This window comes from Ixodes scapularis, unplaced genomic scaffold, assembly GCF_016920785.2.
Source record: "Ixodes scapularis isolate PalLabHiFi unplaced genomic scaffold, ASM1692078v2 PGA_scaffold0__279_contigs__length_252992795, whole genome shotgun sequence".
NCBI classification, from domain to species: domain Eukaryota; kingdom Metazoa; phylum Arthropoda; class Arachnida; order Ixodida; family Ixodidae; genus Ixodes; species Ixodes scapularis.
In genome coordinates, this window is record NW_024609835.1 from 23,207,334 (window position 1) to 23,234,975 (window position 27,642).

Here is a 27,642-nt window from a genome sequence, read left to right on the forward strand (position 1 = left end):
TCGTACCACCTTACAAAGAAGACCACTGAGGCAACCTCGTTAGACACGAGTGAGTGCGAATCCAAAGCTACAAGAGTAGGCCCTTCACTTGCACTTGCAAGCTACGCTCCTGCAGTGCAAGCGTTGTTAAAACAAAGCGATTTGTACCTGCTTGAGTACCTGTAGTTCAGACTTCGCTCGCACTCAGGGTAAAACTACAAACTACAGTGGCTTAAAGGGGGTGGTGTAGTTACCGCGTAGCCTCCACCATGCATCGGGAACGGCCACTCCTTGAGAGACGGTGTAGGTGGCGCTTCGATCCGCAGCTCCGTTAGGGTGCCTCCATCGGTCGGCAGAGAGGGGCACCCTAACACGCTTCATGACTAATATAAATACCTAAAAAACAATTATTTGTTTCCAGTGAACTTCCAAGGACATGGTTTGTGTTCTAAGGTGAATAAAAATGTGAAACTAGCAGACCACAGTGTAGTTGACAGCTGCGAATCGGCCTGAGCTGGCCGGAGCACTGTCCCTTTAAGCCACTGTAGTAAAACTACGTATAACAAAAACGTTCGCCACGCTAGCAGCAAACAATGTAACACACACACACAAAAAAAAACAATGTCAGTCACAGACAGGTTTCGGTATGTCGGGCGTAAACAAATAACAGCTTTATTTGTTTCATAATGGCGTAAAATCCCAGCTCTTTCGAAGGCTCTATCGGCGAATGCGCATGCCCAAAAACACCTACCAAGGCCGTCTGCGTGCTCTAGCGCAAGCAGCATTGATTGCACTGGGGTCGAGATGCGAGACTATTTTTTTTTCTCTCTCTCTTTCTCTCTCTCTCTCTCTTGCATCTATGGAAGCGATCACCGACTGTTCCCTTTCGAAAAATGGCGCATTCTTAGGAGAGAGTCCACCGCTGGATGTGTAGAGGATGAAACCATCCAAATGTCGTATGTACCGGGGGCCGCGAAGGCGGCAGACTCATGAGGACTAGGAGCATCTCTTCCCCGGTGGCTTTCACCGTGCCCCGAACTGCGCACGTGCGAATTCGCGGGGGGATTCCCCGGCGGAAAAGTCTGCCTCGCCTGAAATTGCGCCGAGAAGAGAGCGAAGGATGGGATGGATATTTGACGAACCTTCGGGACCTCCGGGTCCGGCCCATCTGGCAGCGGGGCAATGCTACCTGGAAGACAAGGCCCGAGCCTTTGCCCCCAAACGTCATCCCTTGTGGATTCACGTAGTGCCACCTAGCCTGCGCAAGCATCGCCGTCAGCACGTCTCGCAGCGGTTCACAACGAGCGCGGCGCTAGCACGTGGCCATGCCAAGACGAATGCGTCTGCTGCAACCCCCGTTAAGCTTCAGCGTGTTTTCTGCTTGGGGCGCGCCGGGGATCCACTAAGGATGACGTCATGGGTCGGCCTTGTCTTCTGGGTGGTATTGCGTTGAGGCCACGCGCGTCTCAAGACCGAAGCTTTGAATGATTCTGAAAGCCCATGAACGGAGGAGCCCCAGGAAGGGACAAAATAATCCTTCAGTAGATATTTTTTTTTTTTACCTTTAAGGAGTAAAGAGCACACCACGTCTGGTAGCGTCATGGCGAGAAATGGCCTTAAAGTTGGTTCTGTCCATACTAAAGCAGGTACAGTGCTGCCGTGAGAGACCCTTTCAGGGCAGAGAAACACCTCGAGCGCATTGAAATCTGAAAGGGGAGGGTGGCAACACGTTGCTTGGAATGTCGTCGAGTCTGAGACACACGCTCTAGTCCGTCCGCACCTTGTGGGAACGCTCCGAGCTGTACGAACAATGAACCCAATGTCAGAACTACACCCACATTCCGAAGAGTCCGAGCTCGTGGAAAGAAAACAAAGGTGAAGGGGAAAAAAAAACGTTTTCACGGGAAGAGACAGAAAGAATAATCGAGTTCAGAAAGTTCGCGTACAACATCACCTTCGGCGGCATTTTCAACTCTACATACAAGAGAACCGTCAGGCCGAGGTGGATATCACAGACATGAAGTGACTACTTGTTGTGTAGGTAGGTGCTTGCGAATGTTTTTGTTGCTTACATTATTTTCTTTTTAGCTGTTCTTCTCATGTTCCGTTGTGCACATTGGAATGCATAAATCTACGTTTCGACGGTACCGCGTCCATTTCCAGGCGACTGGTGACATAACAAGTCCAGCACTTCACGTAAGTACCGCTTTCTTCCGCAGTCCCTGAAACGCGCTAAGCGCGAGCCGCTGGCGTGCCGCTTTCCAGGGCAGACACGCCACAACGAACGGATCGCTCATTTTGATGCCATAGACGCTCGTGGACCACTGTTACCCTCGAGATATTCGCAGACACGCGCAAACAGACACACGCACACAGACACACACTGTCTGGTTTCTCTTCCACCACAGACTTGTGAAAAACACGACTGTCTCAGCAAAATAGTGGGGCCAGAGGCCTTATTTCTTTCTCTCTCTCCCTGCCTCCCTATCTCTCTCGTTCTTTCTTTTGTTTTCTCTCTCGTGACAACAAGACGCGCACTTCCCTGCAAAAATAAACGCATCTGAACGTCGCACCATGCTTGCTTGCTCCAGGTCTCTCTGTCATCCCTTGAACACACACACACACACACCGAGGTACCGTGACCGCACCGACGCTGAGCTCATGAGAAACACGATCTTCTCTTTTGGGGGTACGACGACACAGAGACCAGGAAGGAGCGAGGGAGTCGGTTGAGACGGAGGGGCGAGACGGTATCGTGACTACGATATCGTAACTATTGCGCGGGAACGAGCTGGGGTAAGGTAGTCAGTCCTAAGGCCCTCTCGGCCCGCAAGTGTGCACGTGTGCTCGATGCACTCACGAACCTTGTCCGAGCACGTGGTTGGGGCCGCGGGTGGCTGCCCCTTGTGAAGTGTTGGCAAGGCGGCTCGGGCGCCGCCCTTACACGACCGTTTCCACGTTGTCGACGTTCTCGGTCTCTTCGTCTTCCTCTTCGACGTCGCTCTCTTCGGGGATCTCTTCGAGCGGCGAGGCAAAGTCCTGGACGACTTCCAGCTTCTGAGCGGTGTTGCGGACGTACGGTATGAAGAAGGACATGATCCCAGAGACCACCATCATGGCACCGGATAGGAAGAAGGGCACGTCGTAGGACCCCGTGAAGTCGAACAAGCTTCCTGCGAGCAAACAATCGAGAGTTCGTCTTAGAACCAAGGAAGAGCAGAGAAGTCCCTCTAGCTTAGGCTAAGAAGGGGCACGCTTTATCTGTGCAACGTTTTAGAAAGATGTCCTTATAAGAAAAAAATAATAACTATTGGACATCATGCCGTACATGTGTGCTCTGTCAGTTCTACTACAGGAGGTATCCGAACTACGGAACTGTCAGACTTGGAGGTAATTTCCCCGCATACGCTATTCAGACGTGACTCTCATTCAGAAACTTTAATTTATTTATTCATTCCCTCAATCTTTCATTCCTTCACGTACTTGTCTATAGTTGACTGAAGGACATTAAGGAGACCCGTCGAATTAAAAACGCAGAGGGGGTATAATGGCGGGTGAGCCAATTAAAGAGGCGCTGTAAAAAGTTTTGTACTTTGCGTAAGTACCACGTGGAATGAATTCTTGACGTTTACAACGCATGAAAGGCGTATTAGATAATCTCCTTGTGCAATAATAATCGCAAAATAAGAAAAAAGCAGTGTTTTCCTCTCAATTCCCAGCCAAACCAAGCGGCCACACGATCCGGAGCCGATTATATTCCGCAAATATTGATCATAGCCACGCGCTGGGGTTGGCAAAGCACATGACACTCGCTGGGTTCCAGACATAGTTAGGGTTCGGCCATAGTCATCCTTGCAGCGATTGGACACGAGTCACTACCCGAATGCTTCTCGAGCTATCAATTATCGCGAGCCCAAATCGAGTGCTCACGCTATGCTCGGGTTCAAGCAGTGATCGGCATTAAAATATAGTCACTAAAGGGGGGGGGGGGGGGGGGAGGCATTGCGACCTCCGAATTGCGTCATCAAATTTCGCTAAGGACATATTAACAGAAAACGCTCGCTTTGATTCTTGGAATTACACCAAGACAAACGGGTCTCTTGGTCAATGAAGAGTTGCGTGCGAGCATACTTGCGACCCACCAGTGCCAGTAAGCTCGTGAAACAAATGAAACGTATACGCTTTCATTTGTCTGAGGCGTATAATGTTTCAACAAAGTAACGAAGAGCTGATCTTAAATTCACGTACAAACGTCTTAATCTAGAGCATATAAAGAGGGAAATTAACAACTCTTTTAACGCGATAGCGTTTAAGAGCTCGTGTCGTAAAGAATCCGACGTCGGCGTCTGTGGGATCGAAAAATCCCCTAATGCAACGCGCGCAGACATGTGTGACATAACACGTGGCTATGACGTCATCACCCTATCGATTTGCTAAACTTAGCAAAAACGTTTCCACTAAATTTACCGGAAAATGTTCCCGCAAAAGCTAGCGGAAAACTTTTCCGACAAACTTAGCGGAAATATTTCCCGCCAAATTTAGCGGAACATTTTCCCACCAAATTTAGCGGGAAAATTCCAACCAAAACACGTGACATCCTGTGACGTCACGCGACACGTGTCGCTACCGACTAGGCCACGCGTACACGCTTGCACGGGTTGGGAACGAGCGCAAAATTAAAATGAAACTCCGCCGATTTTTATTTTTTTTTAATCTTCGATTTAGCTGGAAATTGGCAGACCGCATCAATAAGCCTTTCTTAACTGATAGCCCAAATATTTGATAAAACAAAACAAAAATTCCGTCAAGTTATTGAATTTTTAAGTTACGCCGGTCGCGAGGTTTCCAGGAGGCAACTCTCTACTGGCAGCAATACAAAATCCCTACTTTTCCCTACCCGTGTGCGTCAACGGCGGGCAGGCGGATGAGCGACCCGGGCAGCCGCGAAGCGGCTTTCCGGGCTTCAGCGATCGAGATTATTTTTTTCACAGGTTCAAGGTTGAAAAATCCTTTGCAGTGGGTAGCAATCAGTGATGACAGTAATGATATTACTATAATGAAATTACAGTAATTATATTACTTCTTGTGGTAATATGTAATGTAAGGAATTACTTCTTTACGCTGGTAATTAGTAATGTAATGAATTACCTTTAGACAGCAATTTCGAGAAAATTACTCATTACTATTGAAATAACTTTTGCCCCAAAATAGAAAGTTCGTTTGCGAGCTTTTAAAATAAAATCTTCCAGCCTTTCCAGTCTGTTGAAGAAGGAAGACCAGCCAAGCTGTACTATGGTGGGAATGAAGTAATGGCCGGCCGCAAGTCGGCAAGCCAGAGTGGAAAGGCTGGAGAGGTTACGCCATCTATGAACGACGGCGGCAACCAGACAACCGGTAAGCCGGTTGTCTGGTTGCCGCCGTCGCTCATAGATGGCGGTGGCTGTCCAGAGTTTCATGTCATCATTTGTTTGCTGACGGACACGGTACTCGGGAAACTAGCCCTTAACAGCTCCGCTGTGAAAAGAGAATTATTTTGCATATTGAAATTTAGTGAAAGAGACATCGGAGCAAATAACCGACGGCCATCAGAGCGCAAAGCGTCGTACGAAGAAATCGACAGACGCACAAAGGCAGGCTGGAAAGGAGGAGCAAAGTTTACGTGTAAAGACATCGTTGGATGGCCACGGCTCACGAACTCCAGGCAAAACAGATTCACGGCGTCACGTAATCACGACGATAGTACGCTTCGTTCACCCGTAAGCTGACAGTGCGATGGGAGTACGAGCTCACCAGAACCAACCAACCCCTTTCCCTTGGTCACCTGACCCATCCCTTCCTCTGCGCGTGGGTATGAACGAAAGCGTGGTTACGTGGCGAAGGAGAGACTTGTGAATGTTCCAACGAGTACATAGCTTCCACCGCACTGTCAGCGTAGGGGTGAACAGCTCATAGGATACAAGGCGAAGGGCACATCACCATTGAGGTCAGCAGATTTTAAAAGCGGAGAGCATTTTAAAACCGGAGAGGACAAGGCAAACAGATCCCCAGCCTTCTTGCTTTTTCGTCAAGCAAGGTCACGCGGTAAGCTTCGACCATTGGGAACAACGAACGACCGGAAGTAATAGTTAATCCCAAATGCTTCGTCAAGGCCCCAGAACGTTTCGTGCGTATCCTTGGCCTTTCTAAGTGAAGGTGCTTTTTGTAGTCGAAAAAGACGGGAATCCAGCAAAGCTGGTGCCGCTCGCGGTATGCATCGCTGCCTTTCCTTGGGAAGTTTATTCGGTAATAAAATTTCGAGCAGATATCGCCACCCGTTTGTTGGGAAAGCACACACTTTAGGAAGCTCGAGCCACCCCTTTCCTCAACTGGCGACACTTCTTTTTGCATATGCAGCCCCCTTGTACGACAACGCGCAACTTGGGTTCTTCGGGTGTTTAGGAACAATATTCCTTAAAAGAAATGATCGGGAATAGGTCAACTAGTGCTCTTAGGAGAATAAGATATATTGCGTCTGAGGCGGAAGGAAAACGTTTCACCTGACGACTCCTTGTAAGCACTAGCTCTTATGGCCAACTTAACATACTGACAGGGACTACAACTTCTAAATCAGGAAGACCGAAACATATCACCCTTTAACTAAGGATCTTCACCGTTCAGTGAACAGCGAAACCGGTGAGTCGACTTTCTTTGAGTCCCAACTAGAGAAGAAGCTATTCATGATGTTTAACACTTAAGTCGTGTGCGCCCGCAGAACGACCGTTCAGTATGGTTCACTTTGAGCCATATAAGGCTGTTGCGGTGCAAACAGGAAGATCTGAGTTTTGGTTCATACACTGTAAATAAAATGAATACGAATTACTGACTCAAGGTATTGAAAAGTAATATCAAAGTATTTACTTTTGGAAAGTAATTGTAATGTCATTACTTTTGGTATGCGGTAATTTGTAATGTAATTAAATTACGTTTTCGCAGTTTAAAAAATAAATAGTAATGTAATTTAATTACTTTTAAATTTAATTTAATTTAATTACATTTAAAGTAACTTTGCCATCTCTGGTAGCAATCTCTGCTCCGCAATAGGTTGTAGAAACAGTGAAGGGGAAGGCCTAATTTTTACCCTTGTTTCCGTGGGAGAAAAGAAAATGCACTCCCTGTCAGCAATAGAGGCCAGCGACGTCAAAATGCTTCTGCGCGAGCTGTGTGCCGAGAGAACTAATTTCACATGAAACATTCTCACTTTTGCTCGGAATACTTTAGAGCCGGGTGCTGCGAGTTGAGCATACTTCTGCAGCTGTAACTAAAGTCACTAGATAGCTGGAACAGCTTCAACACCGGCAAGCGCAGACTCAAGGCGGCTGTGACTACTACGACATCCGTCTTAATTAGGAGCCCTAATAATATCGAAAAAAAATAGTGCACATTCTAGTATTATAGGCGACACTAGTCACATTGTTCCTAATAACAGCTTCAGTGATTTTTTTGTTTTCGTTTTGTTTCAGAAACATTATATTTGTTTTGGAAATCGTATCTAGCTCGGGGTACTCTCGGAGTTCCACTCATGCGGCCGATCTGTTGGAGACGTGAAGTCAAACGGCTAAACAAAGTTCATGTTTGAGCTTAGACATGACTTTCGACACACTGCTATTCGTGGCTGGTATTACAGAGTTTTGTGGAGCAGGTGTTGAGCTTCATTAATATACGACAGAGCCGTTGCCTGGTTTGTCAAAGGGTTGGCATGCAATTATTTCTCACAGAAGAGGTAGTAAAAAAGTCTTTATTTTATTCTATTGCGGAGAAATGTTATATAGGGCTAAGAAGATTTTAAATCTATGAAAATAATATTGTCTATGAGGGGAGGCATGTAAATTTACCCCTGATGAAGGCTGTGCACAAGCAAATTTTAATTAAAAAAAGTCTTATATAGAATTACCCCCACCCCTCATATAGAATTACACGAGACGAATGTTTCAGAACAATGCATTCTGCTTTGACATAAAAAAAAATGAAAACCATCTGGACAAATAGTTTGAGGAGTAACTATGGTTAACTTATTTTGAATTAAACATTTTATGGTGCATTTCTGTTTTCTACGCACTAGTGTTTTATGGGGACAAATACTCTTTAGTCTAAGATGAATAGTGTATTTGTGTATTTCATACGCCTTTCGTTGCAGCTTGATATTTGGTTTGGTGGTTGCGGGGTTCTTTTAATTTTATTTTAGCACAATCTTTATTAACAGTAACCTTCCATCTGGCCTACAGGAATGTAGTTCATTCGCTTCTATACATTTCAATGTTTAAAAAATCACAACCTACATCCGTTAGGTCACAGCTCAACACGCGCATGTTCAACGTTTTGGAAGGCGAGCAAAGTACATGCCACACGCACGAACGCTGAAAATGTCACCGACCAGAAGCGCTTGTCTGGAATGGTCTTCAGATATTTTGCTAACTTATTTAAGCACCAAAGGGCATATGCATGCTACATGCTGCATACTACACGTGCTGGCGTCTACTACAGTAACATTTGACAAGAAAAACTAAAACAAATGGCACATTACTTAAGACAAGCGTGTGGGGTACCTGTACCTACACTCCGAACATTCTACGTGGTGCTTGGGTGAATTGTCAAAATATGTATTGCGTGACTCTTCGATCTTTCTTTGCCAGCGTAACTGCTGGCTTCTGATAGAAGAACGGATTTGCTAGTTGTTTGTATCTCATCATAGCTCAGGAAGTAGGCCAAGGTCATACCTTGTGTAAATAGAGATTATCATCAACTTCATATAGCACAAACGCCCCTGTTTTCTCGCTGTAAGAGCCATTCAATTATGCCTTTCGATTAGTTCGCTTAAACGATCGGCGGCGTTCCCCTTTAATAAGAAGGCTTTCCGAACGAAGCCCTATAACGCTATTGCGTTCCACTCTTAAAGGTGAAGCTTAAGCGTTCCCCAAGTTTTATTTTACTGCGGTTCTTGAGGTAAAAATGGGAGCAGCAGTACTAAGGTGGTATATTTGAGTGCTCTAGCATACGAAACTAATTTACGCAATTTGTTTACAGTGCGTAAAATTTATTTAAGACAGTGGCTCTGTATTTCGTACACAGCCACTGCGACATAAGTTTAGGACAGTTGTGCCTGACGCAACTTTACAGGCCATTATTGTCCATAATACGAATAATTGGCTAGTACGATCACCGAGTGAAAATAATGTTTAGCGATTCTCCGTAGTGTTAATGCAATGCAATTCACGGAGGGACGAGAACACCTAGGACTGGGATACCTCTCAACAAACCCGAACGTAACTTTTTTTTTTTTTTTTTTTTTTTATGAGAAGGCAAAATGAGGTGAATATTTAAAAGAACCTGAGCGTGACCTCCTAAAAAGCCTTGTCGGCCCCCGGAAGCTTCGTGTTTTATTCCTCGTTAGCTTCCTTTTCATTTCTCTTTCTGCCTTCCATTTTCCCGCCAGAAGGCCCGCTGACAGCGCGGATGCATCCGCTGTCAGCGGATGCATCCGCGCTGTTAAAAACAACGACAATTCCCTTTGCTATAAAATAGATTTAGTAAGTCCTGGCATCCGATTGCATGATCTACTACCCCAGTGTAGAAGGCACAATATTCCCAAACGTTCAACTTCGATAGTCAGATCAATATTGTTTTCACTGTTAACTATGTCATTAAACAATCCAGAATATCCAAAAATAAAATTCAAGGCTGTGTAAAACAAAACGAACACACATGTTCTTAAAACCCAGTCATGGGCGAATAAGAAAAAGAAAGAAAATTGTCGGACAATCCGCGAGTTAAAACGTTTCTCACGAAGCAGTTCTCAAAACTGCCTTTTCCATACTACAACACACCCTTCATACTTCAAGCCTGGTTATGATATCCAGAGTGGCTCTAACTAATCCACATCCGTTGAGACTTTTGAGCATAGAGTATATTCGGAGTACGGTACATATTTCTGTTTTCTTTTTAAGTTAGTCTGACCGCGTTTTAAATTAAGGAAAGCTTCATCAACACAGCTACTTATCTGTTATACTGCTAACTGCGTGACAATACGAGCACCAAGAAACCGCAATATTTACCTGCCAATGGTGGTCCGATCATGCAAGCTGCTCCTCTGCACAAGCTGAGCAAGCCAAAGGAGTTGGTGAGATTGTCCAATCCGAACAGCTCGACCAGGATAATCGAGGTCAGCAATATATATGCGGCTGCAAATAGAACGGACGCAATGGTCAGGAACTCGGTGCATGGAATATCTCGAAAATTTCAGCAGATATGCATAAAATGTCAGAGTGCACAGCGCGCTGTTAAGAGAGAAAAAGGTCAATATAAATTACTGCTTCAACCCTAGAAAAGGGGTGCAGGTCACACGCCCGTCGACACGTTGGATAATAGAAATAAAATACGGAGAAAATAACTTCACGAAATCATACATAATTTGCCGATGTTATCACGTGCAGCATTGTAGCCACGCAAGTTGTAGAGAAAATCCCTTCTAGGCTATTAGACTTTTTTTTTCGTATTTAGTTAATAAAGGGATACTGAACCAAAATTTCTACCTCACAAAACAAGGCTGAACAGACAGGCGGGGCGCAGCAAAACCCCAAAACATCACTCATACAGCGATATCTCTAACGGATCGCAGTATTTTTAGAAAAGAAGTGCGCTATTGAATACGGCCGACGAGAAGTCACGTCACGATTATCATTCCCTCTTCTCCTCCCTACGTCCCGTCAAGCTTGTGAACCGAAGCAAAGAGGAGAGAATCAAGGCCGCTTCTCCTCATCCTCACATTTTCCAGGGGGACAATGACGTCATAGCCCTCGCTTGACTGCGCCCTTTTTTTCCAAAAGTACGACCATCCTTTAGAGATATCAATGCATGAGGGATGTTTTGAAGTTCAAAGTATCCCGTTCAACGCTTCCGCGGCCTTATTTCGCGAAATCCTTACAGTATCCCTTTAAGGCATAGACAATTAAGCACGAAAAATATACGTATTATGTAAAGAACCCAAGCTGTCGCTCGACATATATCTTGAACTGATGAGAAACCAAATCGCCTAAAATGATTTCTTTTTAATTTTTGTAATCTTTCATTAAATACTACTTACCTACAATGCTTCCAAAGATCATGCAGGCAGCAACAGTCGCTGAGTATGTGTAGCAGAATGGCATCAGGAACACTGCGACCCCGCTGAAGCAGAGCGACAAGTTGTTGAGCAGGAGGCAGTTGATCTGCGGGAGGTCCGAGAGCCATCCGAACAACAGACGGCCCATCATGTTGGTGATTCCGATGAGCGAGAGCAAGAAGGCGGCCTTGTCTTTGTCAATCCCCTTGAGCACGGCTGAGTCTGCGATGTACATGAAGGGGATGCAGAAGCCCATCATGCCGACGATGTTGGATACGCAAATGAGAGCAAACGCCGGATTCTTGAGCAGTTCCATGTCCAGCATCTCAGAGAGCGTGTCGGACATGCTGCCGGGAAGTCGGAGACACGGTGGACAAATGCTCACTCCGGGCTTCCCATCCGGGAGGTCCACACCACTGGCTGCTGGTACGTTGTCCGCCGGAATCGTAAGTACGCTGGCTACGTAGGAGCGGACGTCGCCCTGGGACAGCCGATACTCTGGCAAGTTGATGACGCTGCCGCTGTAGAAGATGTCCTTGCGGTACATTGGCCTGGCGATGTCCTTCTTCTTTGATTTCTGCATCTGGCGCGGGCCGCCGGCGACAGTCTCCTGGGAGATCCGCTTCCAAACCTCTCCCGAAGTGGTGTACCGACTGTGCCTGCCGGACGAGTAGACGTAGCCGCTCGATGACATTCGGGGTGACGAACAGTTGCGACGCATCTCCGCGCCGACGGTGATATTGGAGAGACAGAGCTTGGTTGCGCTCTTGGACGAGATAATTCCTTTCCTTTTGGCAAACTCCTGAATTGCAGACATTGGGGGTCCTCCGTTCAGGACATGGCCGTTGGGAGGCGGCTGCGGCGTCGAGTTTGGCGCTGGGTTTTCTCCTTCCGAGTTCGGAATCATCACCGTTGTCTCCGTGATGGGCTTCTCTTCCTCCTGTGGCTGATCGGGCTCCTGCTTTTCTGGTTCATCAGCAGGCTTGTTCTCTTTTCCAGAGTCCCCGGATTCTTCGTTCTGGTCTTCCTTGGAGCCCATGCGAGACGGTCGGGACTCTTCGATGGGCGAAAGGGTGATGACGGGGGTATCCATGGGTGACTTCCCCCATTGATCTAGGTACAACGTCGAGTGGACACCAGGCTCCGTGTTCAGGTGCAGCTTCTGTCTCTTTTCGATCGTTCCGTCCGCGTGCTGCACGAGGAAGAACTGGCTGTTGCAGAGCGAGTCTTGCCGTTGGCGTTCTTTCTCCTCCCAAATTCTCTGAAGGAGCGGTTTGGTGTGCGGATTATCCGACGCCAGGAGGGGCCGCATCAGGGACCCGAAGACTGCGCAGTTGAGGGACAGTCCAGCGAGTATCATGAGTGCCCCTTTCCAGCTGAAGATGCTCAGAAGGTACTGGCAGAAGGGGGCGAACACGAAGGCGCCCATGCCGGATCCACAGACGGCGATTCCCGTCGCCAGGGCGCGCTTCTTGGAGAAGTACTGGTTCACGCTGACGATGGCAGGCAAGTAGACGAGCCCGAATCCAATGCCTCGATAAAGAAGAGACACGCACGATCTTGCACAACAGCCCTTCGGAAGAAACGTTTGGACAAAAAGAACACTCTCGTAAAGCCACCCCGCCGTATCCAACTGAGCGTCCTGTCTCCGCGAACTGTATTGTCCTGCACGGACAATATGAGCTAAAACACTCCTTGATGCCTTTTTGGCCTAGCTGCCAGTTTTTGAGAGAGCTGCAGCTTGAACTAGGAATAGAATGCGAAGTTGAGGTCCCACACTTCGGAGTATTTGACAAATTGACAGATAATAAAGCTTGTCGGGACCGCAAGCACAGAAAAAGCTGGATCAATCAGGTGTTTCCGCTCATAATGTCCGCGGGGCTACAGTGCAGAAGATACCTGAGGGCACACTTCCCTGAAACACGCCAAACAGACCAAGTCACATCATCGTGGAGTTTAATGAGGATGCCTTTTTTAAGATAAAAGATAAGTCAGTCAGAATGTTAGAGTGGATATTCTGTTTGAAGTCAAAGAACTACTTTTTTTACTGATTTGTTTCACACTAACGTATACAAACAGTTTTTCTAAGACGCGGGTCCAGAAGTCTACTAAGAATGTACTGGTTGTAATGGTGGCTCTTCTTCTGCCGCTTTTATGTTTTACTATTTACTTCCTTGCCGGCGCAAGCACTTCACGGGTGGTGACGGGGGAGGGGGAGGGGCTTGGGCTATTTTTGGGTGCAGTGAGAACTCTACGGAGTTAATTTTGCACTGCAAAGCTGGAGCGAATTAAGGGACAGCTGTTTAAGGTATTCATGGAACAACAGAGAGTTGTACCCTCAGGCACTTCTTCGATCATACAAACGTGTACCATAACAAAATTCCAATCTGCATATTTCCTGCAAAGCACAAAGCTCGCACATCACTGCATTCGATGGAGAAAAAAAGCGCGGTGAATTGTTAAAACCAAGCAAAGCGTTGTTTTTTTTTTGTTTTTTTTTGGTAATTTGTTTTGGGATTATATAGCTTCATGCGAATTCTTTGAAAGTGTGTGGAAACACCAGCTCGGAGCACGTGGAGCGATAGCTCGCGTTGCCGATCCCAGGACCCTGGGTTCAATCCCCGCCCCTGCGCATTTCGATCTGGATGAGCATCGTACCGGCATGCGGTCGTGTATCACTACTGCGCGGTGCACATTAAAGACCCCAGGTCAGCGGTTGTACCGCACTGGCTAAATTGCTCATCGACAGCTGAGACACCAGATGGCCATTGGGACAGACTAACTTCCGGCTGTATAAACATATACACAGCAATCTGCTTTTGTTGAGAGTGTGTCTGAACCTAACGTGCATGGGAATACACCACATATTATCAGCGCAGTGAATAACACGTTGGACAAGCATCAAAGCGTCGCTATTTCCCACGCTTCCTCCGTTGATCGGAATAATTGGCACTCTGCCCTTTTCGTGACGTGTTGGGCGTAATAGCCCAAAGGTACCGCATTTTACGGGCTGTAGTCAGCGGACTATACAGGTTTCGGAGTTTAAATTTTACTCGGTGCGGACATATTTTAGGTGCCGACAATAGAAGGATCTATTTTCCACTAGTCTATGTTTAGTACGACGAGACGTGACGAATGTTGAGACTGATAGAGTATGTTAATGATGATTTATGCTTAATATAATCTTATTTTCGAGCTACTTGAGCAGACATTTGTCAAAGTGTGCTGTGTTAAAAAAAAAAAAAGAAAAAGATAATTTGTTGACTAGGCACCCAATGCAACCTAACCCATTATTGTTATTTTTTTTACAATAAATTATTTTCTTGGATCATGTTAGCTGGGAACTAAAGTGCCTAACCGACGTTAGGCACTTTAGTTTCCGGAAGTGCCTAACGTCGTTAGGCACTTCTGGAAACGAAACTAAAGTGCCTAACCGACGTTAGGCACTTCCGGAAAAATCAGCTGTTTGACCCCCCCCCTAGCCTTGCTAACATTAGAATTGTCTCTACACATTTTTTATCGGAGGAACCATACTAAAAAAAATAGGCTGCCCGCGAAGCGTTACTAGTTTCCCATTTTGTGTGGTGAATGAAGATACGTCTATGTGCATTCAATGGCGGTTGTTCGTTATTTTATCAAAACGTAAACGTTTCGAACGTAAAACGTGACGCGTTTTCCTGGGACAACCAAATCATAAAAAAAAAAAAAAACAATTACGCAACATATGAGCTATGCGTGAAACCCGATTTTGAGGCCGCAGACTATAGGTGCAGGACCACTCCTTTAGTAGGATCGCTGGCAAATAATTGCAGTTCGGCAAGTACAAACACGCTGGTTTAGCGGGAGAGCAAAGTAGTTTACGGATACTCCTATCCTAAACCACTTAACGGGTTTGAGATGCGAGGTGAATTTGAGCGTTTCCAACTAAACATATCTTCTGGGAAAGCACGAGAAACTGAGCCTAGAGCAGTAAATACATTTCTGAAGAAACTCTTCAAATAATGTTAACTGTAAAAATACAATAAAACCAAAACTAACTCGCAACCTCACAATCCGCCATCTTGCCGTGACGTCAGATGTTTTTACAAACATCAGCACATGGGCAGATTGGACCTGTTTCGGCCAGCACCAGAAGCCGTCAGAAGGCCGTCGCGGTCGTCCGTAGAAAGCAATTGAATACAATTCATCGAGCTTGTGCGAGTCAAGCAATAAGCAGATATGTTTCAAGACGACTCGCCGGTTTGCATTTGATCCGCCGTTATCACCTCCAAGGGGACCACCCGTGCCGGCTGCATTCGCGATCTGTCGATATGTGTGCCCCGGTGATGTTTCGGGAGCAGAATGATACCGAAATTTTTTGTTCGCTATCACGGTGCAAACTGTTCGCTAGCACGAGCGTTCGCGTCGGACCTTCGGACCCCTCTTCCGTCGCAGATACCTCTCGGTCAGAAACGGATGAGATGTACCTCTGCTGCATTTTTTCGTGGTGTTATTGCACCCCACAACACAGCACCAATTCGCTCCACCTTTCCATGGCATATCGCAAATAGCTGAAACCAGACATAACCCGCAAAAGTGCAGGCGCTCACTATCACTACAACGCACAACTCCGCAGAGGAGCGAGTGTCTGCTTTCGGATATAACATCTGACGTCACGGTCGATCCTATCGCCGCTACTGCTCCGTGTTGCCAGTAGCGTGGCAGTCAGTGATTCAGAGGTGTACGCGTAAACTTAAAAAAAAAAAATGTTTTCCTAAAAGAAAATTAATATTTTGATGAGTTTTCTCGCAGACATAACAAAAGGGGGATATTTAGCGCATAGTGTAAGTTTTATAAGAATCGATGACTATCAATATTTCGCCGGAAGAAATGCATTTTTAGTTCACACAAACGTCCGAGGACGAAGGCAGACTGACCTTGCTTTTTCGTTATGCTGACTCTTTTAAAATAGCTTTAAGCAGGCAGTCCAACTGTGCAAAACTGATTTCTCGCGGTTCCACACACCTCTAGTGTTTCTCGGCAAGAGATCTGGAAACAATGGAAATGGGTGATTTTGATCCCGTGTTTTCGAACCTACTTTCATAATATTGTTTTAAGACCGCTAGGCACTGTCAATATATGATTCACTCGACAAGGCTGGCGATCAAAGCTGCCGCTTCAACTTTCTGCTTTAGTCACTAGATTCCGTCGATTTCACTGGCGGAGTTCGCCAATAGAAGAGATCGACGTTACACGTGTTGGTCGAATCGCATTACTCGAGACCGGTTATAACGAAGTCGGTTATAACAAAATAGCGGCTACAGCGAAGCAGTCACGATTTCCCAATCCCTTTTTGCACTTTGTTATAACAAAAGTCGGTTATAACGAAATAGCGGATATAGCGAACTGATTTCCGATCCCCGTTGACTTGCGCCCGCATTTTTCTAGGATGACTACAATACTCTTTCGAAAGAAAGTATGAATGGGAAGAAGAAAGGCCCTTGCAGCCAGAGTGCTTTACCAGCCATCACTCCAAATGTGACCATGAGGCTGCCCACGTCCTGCACGATGGTGCTGAGCAGGAAGGCGATGCAGGACACGATACTCCCTCCGATGCAAACTGCTCGACATCCGAACCTATTCGTCAAGGCGCTCACCAGGGGACCTGCACAAGATGCGGCCACACCTTATTACAAGAGTGAGAAAAGGTATTCTGCACGTGAACTTACTTTTATGTGTGTCAACTGGTAATCTAACTGACACATAATATATACGTGTCTACCTTACCGCCCATGTACCTATTTTTCATCCCCAACCATCGTATACCTACTGCGTGTTTTTTTGTTTTTTTGTTTTTTTCATGATTTGGGGCACAGAACCATGAAGGCCCGATTATACTGTCAGGAATGTAGAATGGTAGACGAAATAAAAGCTGCAATATAAACTTTTAATGAGGCAAACTTGTGCCTACAAAACTTAGATCAAAAATACACCGCGCATCCTGCGGAGGCTACTGCCCCTTAGCAGCCCGTTGCCGCTGGTTCTATATTATTTATACAAGCGGTAAGTTCACGAGTGTTTGGAACCAAAACACACAATGACAGGCGAGACCGAGCTGGTACTTGCCAGAATTATAAAGGAAAGAACCGGGTCATGCGGGACTCGAACCACGTTCCTCCGCGTGGCAGCCGCTTGCGTTGCCAACTCCGCCACGCACGTCGTGGCGCAGTTGACGTCAAATACTTTTTAAGTATTTTGGCTCACAGATGACATCTGACGACTACCAAGAAAGATGTCTGGTGTAACCGATTCTACCAAGCAAGATGTCGGCTGTAAGAAAGATGTCGGTTGTAATCTGATCTTCTGTCGAAGCACAGCCGGCCGAACCGTAGTTATGCAAGCACTATGTCTGTCTTTTCTAGGAACTGCTACATCAGTTTGCAACAGGAAAGGTAAATAATATTATTCCTCTAAAATTGGGACTGCTGTACTAAAAGAAAATCGTGTTGCTAGGAAACGAAGACAAGAAGTAAGGTATCGATTCTGTGGAAATCTCAAAAAACAAATGGGCAAAAAAAACGTTTTTGCAAACTTGACCTTTCAAGACACTGTTCATTGGCCCTTTCGAAGCAACTTTCCTTTGACTTAATATTCGATTCGCCTAATGTTCCGTTTTATTTTAAATTGCGAGCTACAGTTGTACTTTACTGCAAGGAGGGACTTATCAAGTCTTGTTACACTTGGGGCCGACTTTCTGCGGCAATAAAGCGAACACTATGGCTTCCCGTACGTCCGGACACCTTGAGAGCCGACAAAACCTGAGCACGCGCACTCTTCACTTCTAAAACGCCACAGAAAGCTGACCCCGAGTCAGCGTGCATAGCTGAACATCCCTCCTGAAAGAGCCATTTGTACCAGAAATTCTTTTTGTCCAATAAACAGACATGAATCATACAAGATATATAAGAACATATCACAACCATTTAAGAAACTTAGAAGCGTCTCACAAGTTTCTTATATTGTTCTTATAGAATTATATAGTTCTTATATGGTTCTTATATGTTCTTATATATCTTGTATGATTCATATGTGTTTATTGAACACAGAAATGTCTCATACAAATGAGATTCTTCAATAGGGATGAACGGTGTCCGAATACCAAATTGTGAAGTGCAAATCAACCACTAGTATTAAGAATTGATTTCGAGTCAAATTTGAATATTGTTTTCACTATGAATATTTTGATTTTCATTTCAATTGTCTATTAAATGAAAAAAACATCTGAGACGCTAGTGTTCTAAAGAATAAGTCCTTGATAACACGAGTCGGATAAAACAATGTAAAATGGCAAGCAATAATAGACCGATCTCACTACGCGCTGGGCGCATGCGTGAAGCCCGCATAACTCTACTTCACAAGAGGCAGGCGGCAGTGCCTGAGACGCGCACGCGCAGCTTCACCAAGATTGTCGCACGTGCAAAAAGATTAAAGTTTCCTCGATGCATTGGGCAGCGATGGCGTAACCAAACTGGCCGGTGAGATCGGTCTATTACTTCCTCATTTATTCGAATATATGTTGATATCAATCTTTCCGAACTCTCCTCTAAAATTATAGCTATAACCCTAGCGAACTAACGTTCACTTCCAATAGTGAGCAAAATTTACATGTCGGTCGAACCAATCGAGATGTTCATTTGCGTCCGCCGATTCACCTTGGACGCTCGTCAAATGCGGTGAAGCTTACTGCAGGAAATCGAGAATGTTCGAATTATTGAAAATTAAACAATACCCGCCTTTTTTTTCGTAGTTGTTTTTTCCTTCTATTTCCTGTAACGTCTAATTTCGGCCAACACGCTCACCTCCTTCTTTGACGGAGACTTCTAACACTAAAAGCCTGCTGCGAATCAAAAAGAAACCTTAACATTATTCCTACATTATTCACAGTTTCGAATATTCGCCCACCCCCTGATCTAGTCAATTTTAGTCTGAAGGCGTTTGAAGTGCTCATTCAACATCGCTACAAATCTCCGTACAACATATTCGAGGTTTTTATAAAAAAAAAAAAAGTCTTACAATTTGCGACCTTTATTTCCTTTCCTTTTTTTAAATGTAAGCTGGCAACCTTGAGCGAAGGTAGATTTGGGAAAAGCGCATGAAAGAAACGAGAGCTGAAGCGGCATCATACGATATGGAATATCGCTGCACTCTTCGTAATCATTGACCGCGGTCTCAGCGCGCTCTCACCAAAGAGAGAGGCGCCAGAACTATTCAAGAAATGAGGGAAATGTGTGTGTGTGGGGGGGGGGGGGGGGGGGATTATCCATCCTTTTCATCTTTTGATGTATTGTGGAAATAACTATTCGTTTTTGTTTTTATCTGTGACATTCCTGCCCGGAGAGCAGCGTGGGCGGCCCTCTTACCGGCGCTTAGGTAGCAGCCAGACAGGAGCGATCCCACCCAGGCGACGGTTCCCTTGGGGGCCTTAAAGTGGTCCACGAACTCCGGGAAGAAGATGCCAAAGGTGTACGCGATGCCGTCCACCACCATGTTGCAGAGGAAGGACGCCGCCACGATCATCCAGCCCCAGCCGCCGTCCGGGGGCTCCGGTATGGCCGCGTAGAACTCCGGGTCGATGGCGTCGTCGACGCCCAGGTCGTCGTCGCCCACGCCGGGCACCGCGGAGGTCGAGCCCGGCGCGCCCGGCCCGACGTCCGACGGCGACGGCGGCGCCCCCGCATAGTTGGCTCCGGTGCACGGTTGGCCCAGTCCGGCCAAGCTGCCGCTCAGCGAACCCGACGACGGCAACTGGCATAGCGTCTTGGAGTCCAGCTCCTTGGACATCGACTCTGGGACAGAAGAGGGAACGACGCACAGACAGTGAGCCAAGGGCCTTGCGAGAACTCAACAATACGCGTTTCTGTAAGGTTCTTATACCGAGTTACATGGGTATCCTTAACCGCAGTTATCTGTGGTTGAGGTACGTACAACTCAAATGCCTTTCAATAAATACAAAAATGGTTAGAAAGGTATGGTAAATTTCACAGAGGTATAAGATACACATAAAACGTGAAAGTTTTGAGGCAAACTCGAGGACAGTGCAATTAATCGAATGGGGATCTGCTTATATCTACAAAGTAATAAAAATCGAAAATGAGGCTTTCACTGGCTGATATTAGACCAGTCAACCATAATAGCTTAGGAAAAAATTGAAGAAAGAATAAGAAGGTAACTCCCCTGTAGTGTCATCCATCTCGTAAATTTTACAATGGTAAAACGGGTTAATGCTGTGAAGAAGTACATTGCGTTTCCTATAGTTTCATTCGCGTAAAGGGAAATAAAGACGACCCTGGCATTTCTTGGGCAAAAGCGAAGGAAAGGCCATGAAAGAGGAAAGCGCGCGCAGCAGCCATACCAGGGGCTTGTGATTTAAAGATGGTGCGCATTGTGTAACTTCCTACGCTTCACAAATGTCCAATAGTTCTTGGCAGGAGCACCGTACGACAAAGTAACTGTCCTTTATCGTGCACTCCAACATCGCCTCTTTGCCTTTCATTCTTTTTCTTCACTTTTTTTTTTCTTTCTTCCGTTTGCTTTGTTGAGAGGGCAGAATATGTTCAAGATGTTGGGAGCACGCGTTACCTAAACGATAGCGTTCAAACTCGCTTTTTTTATTATTTGAGTGTTTTTCTTGTACCTCGCTGTTCAGCATATCCGAGCTTCCGTCCAATAATATTACTTACTACCTCGATGCAAGTGAGATAACCATTTCGAGGGCTTAGCCCATCCTTTTCCAAGAAGACCGGTATCTCGATTGCAGTATGCATGAAGAGACTCTCGAGCAGTAGGACAGAAAAGAACCAGGGACTCGTTGTTATCTCCGATGTTCTGTCAGCGAGCCCCGTTAGGCAAACTAGGCCGATAAGGCCGAGAGAAAGAAAGAGCGCGCATTCTGGAGCGGAGCCGTAATCTCGGTCGGAGGCGGCGCTCAAGTTACCCCAGCCTCCATTCGAGTGTCTCTTTCGAACATTGTGAAGCTTTACACCGCCAAAGTCCGATCCAAAGATACCAGCGCTCGCAACGACGTTTTATGCCGTGGGAACCACGTTTTCCTCCGATTCCTATCTAGGCCTAGCGTATATGCAGGCCGTGGGCTCCGTCCCGATGCTCGGATGCGAGAGGAGACCGTACGCAGACTTGTATACGTAACGCGTTGTCAGTAGGGCGTGATTTGTGCTTACTCACTTCATTCGGTAACGAGGTAACAACCTTGTTACGCTTTAAGAGAATGAACGAAGAGCATAGCTTTGTTACCTTTCGACGAAGTAACGAGTAAAGGTATTTAGTTTCTTCTGGAGGGGAACGTGTACAACACAAGTACGCAGCCTAGTTCTTACCCCAGCTCACCCCTGAAATTTGGACCACGCAAACGATGTGCATCAGGTATGTCAGTATAGCCACAGTTATTCCCGAATGAACCCGTTAAAGAGCGAGGAATCATCAACAACGATCAATATTGGTAACGGCTACTGTTTCATAAAAATGACATAATCAGAATAACGAGAAAACAACGCGTTAGATGCAAGCTTATGAAACCTGTTCCTTTTGAGTCCGAGTAACAAGCAACGTACTTAGGTTACTTTTTGAGTGAGTAGAAAGTAACAATATTCAGTTAGTTAATTTCAGTAACCTGTACATGTGTGATCATATGATCTCTAGACCCTAGTGAAAAATCTTATTCGTATAAGAAATTCCTTGGTCCAATAAGATCATATAAGAACATGTAAGTAAATATAAAAACATAATATATAAGAAACATATAAAAGGTTTCTTATAGCTTCTTATATAATCATATATCCTTCATGTACATTCTGATACGGTCCTTATATGATCTTATTGGATCATATACGCTTATTAGACCAATAAATGTTTTATACAAATAAGACTTTTTACTAGAGGACAGCTCCCCTCGGCCTTTCGGGCGATCAGCCACCGGCACACCCTTCGGGAACCTTCTTCCTTGAACGCGTTGATTTTCCGCAGGCTACGTAAGCCGGTCCAAAACAGTGGCCGGGAAGTTCCATCGGGATAGCGCCTTGATCAACGGAGCTCGGTTCCTTTTCGTGGCTCGTCTTATTTGGTGAACCTGCCGATTGCTTCAGTGAGGAGGTCCAAGCTGTGATCCTGTAAACTGAGGCAGTGCCGATACTGCAGACATTATTGAGGGCAAACCGTTTAAGAGTATCAAATCAATAAACACGTATTTTCAGAACTTCCTGCGTTGCTGCCTGTTTTCCCCCACGGCGAACTTCGAGGCAGCCATTGGACGGTCCCACCGTAACCGCCAAAGAACCGCGCTAAGGAGTGGCTTTGACAAAGCACAGTCTGGGTAATAAAGAACCCTACTATAGAGTACGTGTCGATTTTCATTAGTAGCATCGCTGCATGGTTCACAATCGTAAGCCCTTGAGAGTCGCGATGCGGCTTTACGGCCAACGCAGGAGTTTCTGAGTTCCTCAATGCGCACGACGTCGCAATGAGTTGGGAACATCGATCAGTGGTCGTTCCTTCTTCAGGTCGAACAATTTTACGTGAGATCCGTATCATGCTCCTACAACCGTGAGTTCTCATCGGTAAAGGAGTCTGCTCACCCTTCGCAATGGTTGAACCGATTAAATGATATTAATAAGCAATAGTCCGGTCTTGCCGTGTATCCAGGCAGAAGAGTGCTTCCGACTTAATTGAAGTTTTTCAAATATTCACGAAACTGAGCAGTTGGAAGCGATAGGTTGGCTGCTATTCTCCAGAAATGGCGCCAGATATCATTTTAAACGTTTTATCTCCGTCGGAGAGAGCGCGCAGAAAATAGTGCGCCGGTCGAGGGTAGTCGTTGTTTAAATCATACTAAGGATAGTCGTTGTTTAAATCATAGCCTATTGAAACTATGTATTCATTGAACCTGACGCGGGAAGGCGCCACACCCCTCCCCCCCCCCCCCCCCAAAAAAAAAAAAAAAAAAAAAAACAACATAACGCGTTGTTTTGTGGTTTTTTTCTGTGAAGGCTGTTTTTGTCCTTTAGAAGCCCTGCGCTTCCTTTTTTCGTAAATCGTTACGCTTCACGTCTTGATGATCTTAGAACGCAGCCTGTGCACTGCACATTATTAATGTTCGGACTTGGTAACTTTACGTGGCGAGAAGCGGCTCTTCAATTAGACAATGTTGCGATACAAGTAGATAGATCTACCTTTCGATAACGACTGCAAAGATGGCCGTCTTTCAGCTGTGCCCGAGCCCGTCGCTCAAAGGAACCAATTGGTTTGCATGTTTTGCAGGGGCAGAACTACGCTATTATGTTGCGCCCGGTCAACCCGGCCACTAAAAACACACTTTTTGGCCGATCTGTCACTTTACTAGGTGAGACAATTTTCCTGGCTCATTTCGCGGTGTTTCGGTTCATTAAGAACAAGGGCAATGACCCAAGATATTGGAAGCAATAATGCAACAAGAAAATGTTGCCAGATGAGGATGTCAGCATCAGGCACGTAGCCAGGGGGGGGGGGGGGGAATGGGACTCGGCCGCCCCCCCCCCCCCCCCCCCCGAAATCTTCCATTTTGCTGGGGCTTCTTTCCCCCTCTCCCTCATACAACATTTTGTCATGGGCGCCCTCCCCCTCCCTCCCTCCCTCCCTCCCTCCCCCCCCCCCCCCCCCCCCCCGAAACGAAATCCTGGCTACGTGCCTGGTCAGTGTGCATAACAAATCTGAATAGTCTAGCATACAAGTCTAAAGTGTGCTTCATGCTGCTGTTTTCCAGACCAAAATACTCATTACTTCTGGAGCTCCATGCGATGTACGCTGATCAATTAATACAAAACCTTCGGTTTTTTTTTTTGGTTTTTTTTGTCGAGACAAATTTAATGTAGAGTTCATACACACCAAACGCGCACAAAAAAAAAAAAAAAAAAAGAACATAAACAAAATTGTTTGTGGTTGGTGTTTGATAACTTGGGAGGTGTACGCGCCACTCGTTGTTTGGTATGAAATGATTCCCCCAGTAAAGAACACTACAATTTTTTTGAAAACACAGAAAGGCGCAAAAAGCCCACACCCTCAAAGTAAATAAGAGAAGGATTTATGTGTGGGTATTTACGAACAGGGTGCACCACGTTCAAGCGGCTTTCTCGATCTCTCATTTTAATTACAAAGCACAGAGTGCAAGTCGCGACCCGAATAAGCTTTAAATACGCGAATGTAAGAATTGCGGTGAACGCAAGCTTCTTCAATTATTCACCAGTCAGATAAACAAGCAAAACCAGTTATCCTTCATAGCTTCAATATTTAAATCGCAAGCACTACCGAAAAATCGATAGAGAGATTACTGCATGCAAGGTCATTCGTAAAAAAATAAAAAAGATAGTATGTGATAATAGCGGCGTTATATAGTCCGTCCAAAATCGAAGAAAGTTCTTTACAAGAAACGTATCCTTTAATACGGTTTCCGTACGACGTCGTTAAGTTTATGAAAAATAATAATTGATACTGAAGGAGAAAAAACTGTTTTGATTTCATTTTCACCCCAACGAAGCAAAATTTTGGCGTCCCTCAACAGCAGAAAGTGAGGAATCTATCGTGTCAGTTTGCTGACCGAGAGCAAACAAGTTCAATTGCAACTGTTTCAAAGTTCAAAAAGGAATACAGCTGTCTCTGCTCCAATGCAGTCTTTCGTAAGGGTCCTGCCAAAAACCTATTGGAAGTATTCCTTCCAAAAGATTTCAAAAAGAAAAGACAGTGAGTGGCCTTTGAAAGGCGCAAAAGGGCCAACTACATTTATCTTCACTTGCACAGAAAGTAACGGAACGACAAGATTATACGGCGTCGGCACTGCGTTAATATCTATACCTGTATGTGACATCATGGCTTCCCAATGTCCTTTACATAGGGCTACAAAACTCGAAAATTTGGCGAGTGCTATAAAAATTTCTTCTGGACTTTTTTTTTTTTATAAGCAAATATATTTTCTAAGGATGGATTGAACTAATCCATCCTTAGAATGTATCATTGAACGTCTCTGCTCATTCTCTAAGCAATGGTGACGTGAGGTCGTTAAGCACTAGGGCTTCTCAATTGTTCATTTGAATCTCTATCTCATAAAACAGCGCTTCGAAAATTTTCACGAGTTAAGATAGTGCCCCAGAAACGAAAAGAGGTCACCTTTAACGTGGAGCTATCGATTCCTTGTCGCGGTGCATGCCAGTCGCAAAATAAAATCTCACCAGACGCCGTGTATGAATCCAACGAGCGATGTCTGCTCTCAGACGACAACACACCAGTAAAAAAGTACCACGCTCCGATGTGAAGACACGGCAAAACGGTTACATAGTCTGGCCCAGCAATGGAGACGGCTACACTATGTCGATCTCGAACCGAATCGGCGCTATTCCGTCCCCTCTGCTTCAACCACGTGACCGGCGTCTCTTCCTGCCCCACCGTCTTCGATACACCGATTCATTATGCTTTCCCCCCGATTTGGATGACAAGCGCGCACACCGTAGCACCTGGCAAGTAACGCGCTCCAAACCGCTTACTGGGTTCGGCGTCAACAGTGACCTTCACGGCGACGTCAGATTCCCCGCGGGCGTACACGACGCCCCCCCGAGGGTTGACAGCCGAGTTGCATCCAAGGCGCTGTCAGCTCCCGACATCCTCCCGCGAAGAAACTCCTCCCCCATTTCCGAGTCGCAATCCGCTGTTGCCCCGATAAGATACAGGCGCGTGAAGTGAAAAAAAGCCGATGGCCGCGGCACATGCGGAGCTCCGATTCCTCATTTGTCAGGCAGCGAACGGAATTCTTATCGTTCCGCTCTTAATTGCGATGAAAGCTGATTGCATTGATGGTCGTTTTTCAAACGTTACTGACTTTATGCTTTCGCCTTCCATACAACCGAACAAGGACGCCAATTACCATTCATGCTATAACTTACTATGAGATAGAAAGAACCAATAAAGCCTCGAGAAGAATTTAATGTCGGCATGAACTATAGAATCCTTCATGCACTTCGTCGTTACCTGCTGATGTGTCACTAGATTTGAGGGCAACCCTAAGATGAGCAGCATAAAAGTGATGCTGGGCACCGCATAACAAATAGGTTCCCTAGCCGACACGTGCTAATCTACAGCTCCGCCAGCAAACGTCAACATACCTTCCGTCTCATGAACAATATCTTTGGTAATTGGGGCCAAAAGTACTCCCACCTGTTGTAGTGGGAATACTTTTGTGCGACAGAGCTCCGCGACGACGACAAAAATGTAATTTAAGATTGAGATCATTTTTGAAGAAGTTTAATAAATATAGTATTATCTAATTAACCTTCATGAGCAACGTGCGCGACATGAAGCGTCGCTGGGGTCGGCATTCGCGAATGGCCAAGCCATAGCTTCCTGTATACGGATGCCTGCCCAATCGCCGGTTCACGGCGAGGCAAATCCTGCCAATCACAGCGAGGCAAATCCTGGTTGCGACGTCACGAACGGAAGCCATAATAGGGCGCCATCGAAGCATCTCGGCGCTTAATAAAGCAGAGCTCCGAAAGCATGAGGATTTCACGCCAGACGACGTTAAAGAAGTTGTGACGTCAGCGCACGCAGTTGCAACGATTTCTGCTCGTTCGTCGGCCCCTGGATAAACAGAATTGAACGAGTGTTCGCAATACAGGAAAGACTTTGAGTTGATTGCTAGGTCCGATAAGACACGGAGTCGCAATGTTTGTCTTTCCCGTTGCGACATTCTCGAGATCTCACGTCTTTACGGTCGTTCGCTTTTTTTTTTTTTTTTTTTCTTTTCCCCGGACTGCTGTCCAGCTTTCGAGGAACAAAATAGAAAATAAATAGAGCGAGAAAAACGTATATCGAATATTCCAAAGTGGATTATATCCTTTCTTTTAAATCCGCACACAAACATGTTGCTGCTAGGACGTAGTACGCGATGGTTAAAATAAGCGAGGCAGTCAAAGCGCGCCACTTCTGCGCGGGAACTGCGTTGTGATGAAAGTAATTCTCGGTCGCTCTACGAGGCCCACCGAAAAGTAAAACGCGCCCGTTTTACAGCAAAGCGGTTTATGGCGACGGTTCCTAGGATTTTTCCTCTCTCTAGCCAACAATAAAGGTTTTCCAATCCAATCCAATCTGCGTCAGCAAAAAAAAAACTCCATATCCACGCTCGCACCGCCCTCTCTTTGTCGTCGTTCCAAGCGCTTACATGCCTAGTTTCCTTTCCCTCCGCCGGGTGGCGGTCCCGTCACGCGTGTCTACTTTCCTCCGGCTTCTCGGGGCGACGATAGTCATCGACGCGTGCGTGCGTGCGTACCTTTCGTCACGATGACCATCGATCAAGACAACAAATATGTTCGTACCTTCGTTCAAAATTCTGTGTCCCATCTGTGTCGTGCGTTCAAAACAACTTCGCTGGTCATACACCTTCGGAGAGGAATGGCTCATGATTTTTCGTATACATTTATGAACATCCGATTTACTCGGTCTGGAGGCAGTTAAGCAAC

General features: G+C 45.9%; 1 protein-coding gene across 2 annotated transcripts in view; it reads right to left on the bottom strand.

Moving 5' to 3' along the window:
- Positions 1-628: 628 nt before the first annotated feature.
- The window catches only part of LOC8051053 (monocarboxylate transporter 10), a 114,666-nt gene continuing 87,652 nt past the window's right edge, over positions 629-27,642 (bottom strand). For both annotated transcript variants that reach the window (XM_029976735.4, XM_029976733.4), the window contains exons 2-6: positions 19,513-19,938; positions 16,614-16,757; positions 11,096-12,646; positions 10,068-10,193; positions 629-3,152 (exon numbers count right to left, since the gene is read on the bottom strand). In XM_029976735.4, coding sequence (XP_029832595.3) covers positions 2,920-3,152; positions 10,068-10,193; positions 11,096-12,646; positions 16,614-16,757; positions 19,513-19,938 — 2,480 coding nt within the window. In that variant the 3' untranslated portion in view covers positions 629-2,919. The remainder of the gene's footprint in view (positions 3,153-10,067; positions 10,194-11,095; positions 12,647-16,613; positions 16,758-19,512; positions 19,939-27,642) is intronic.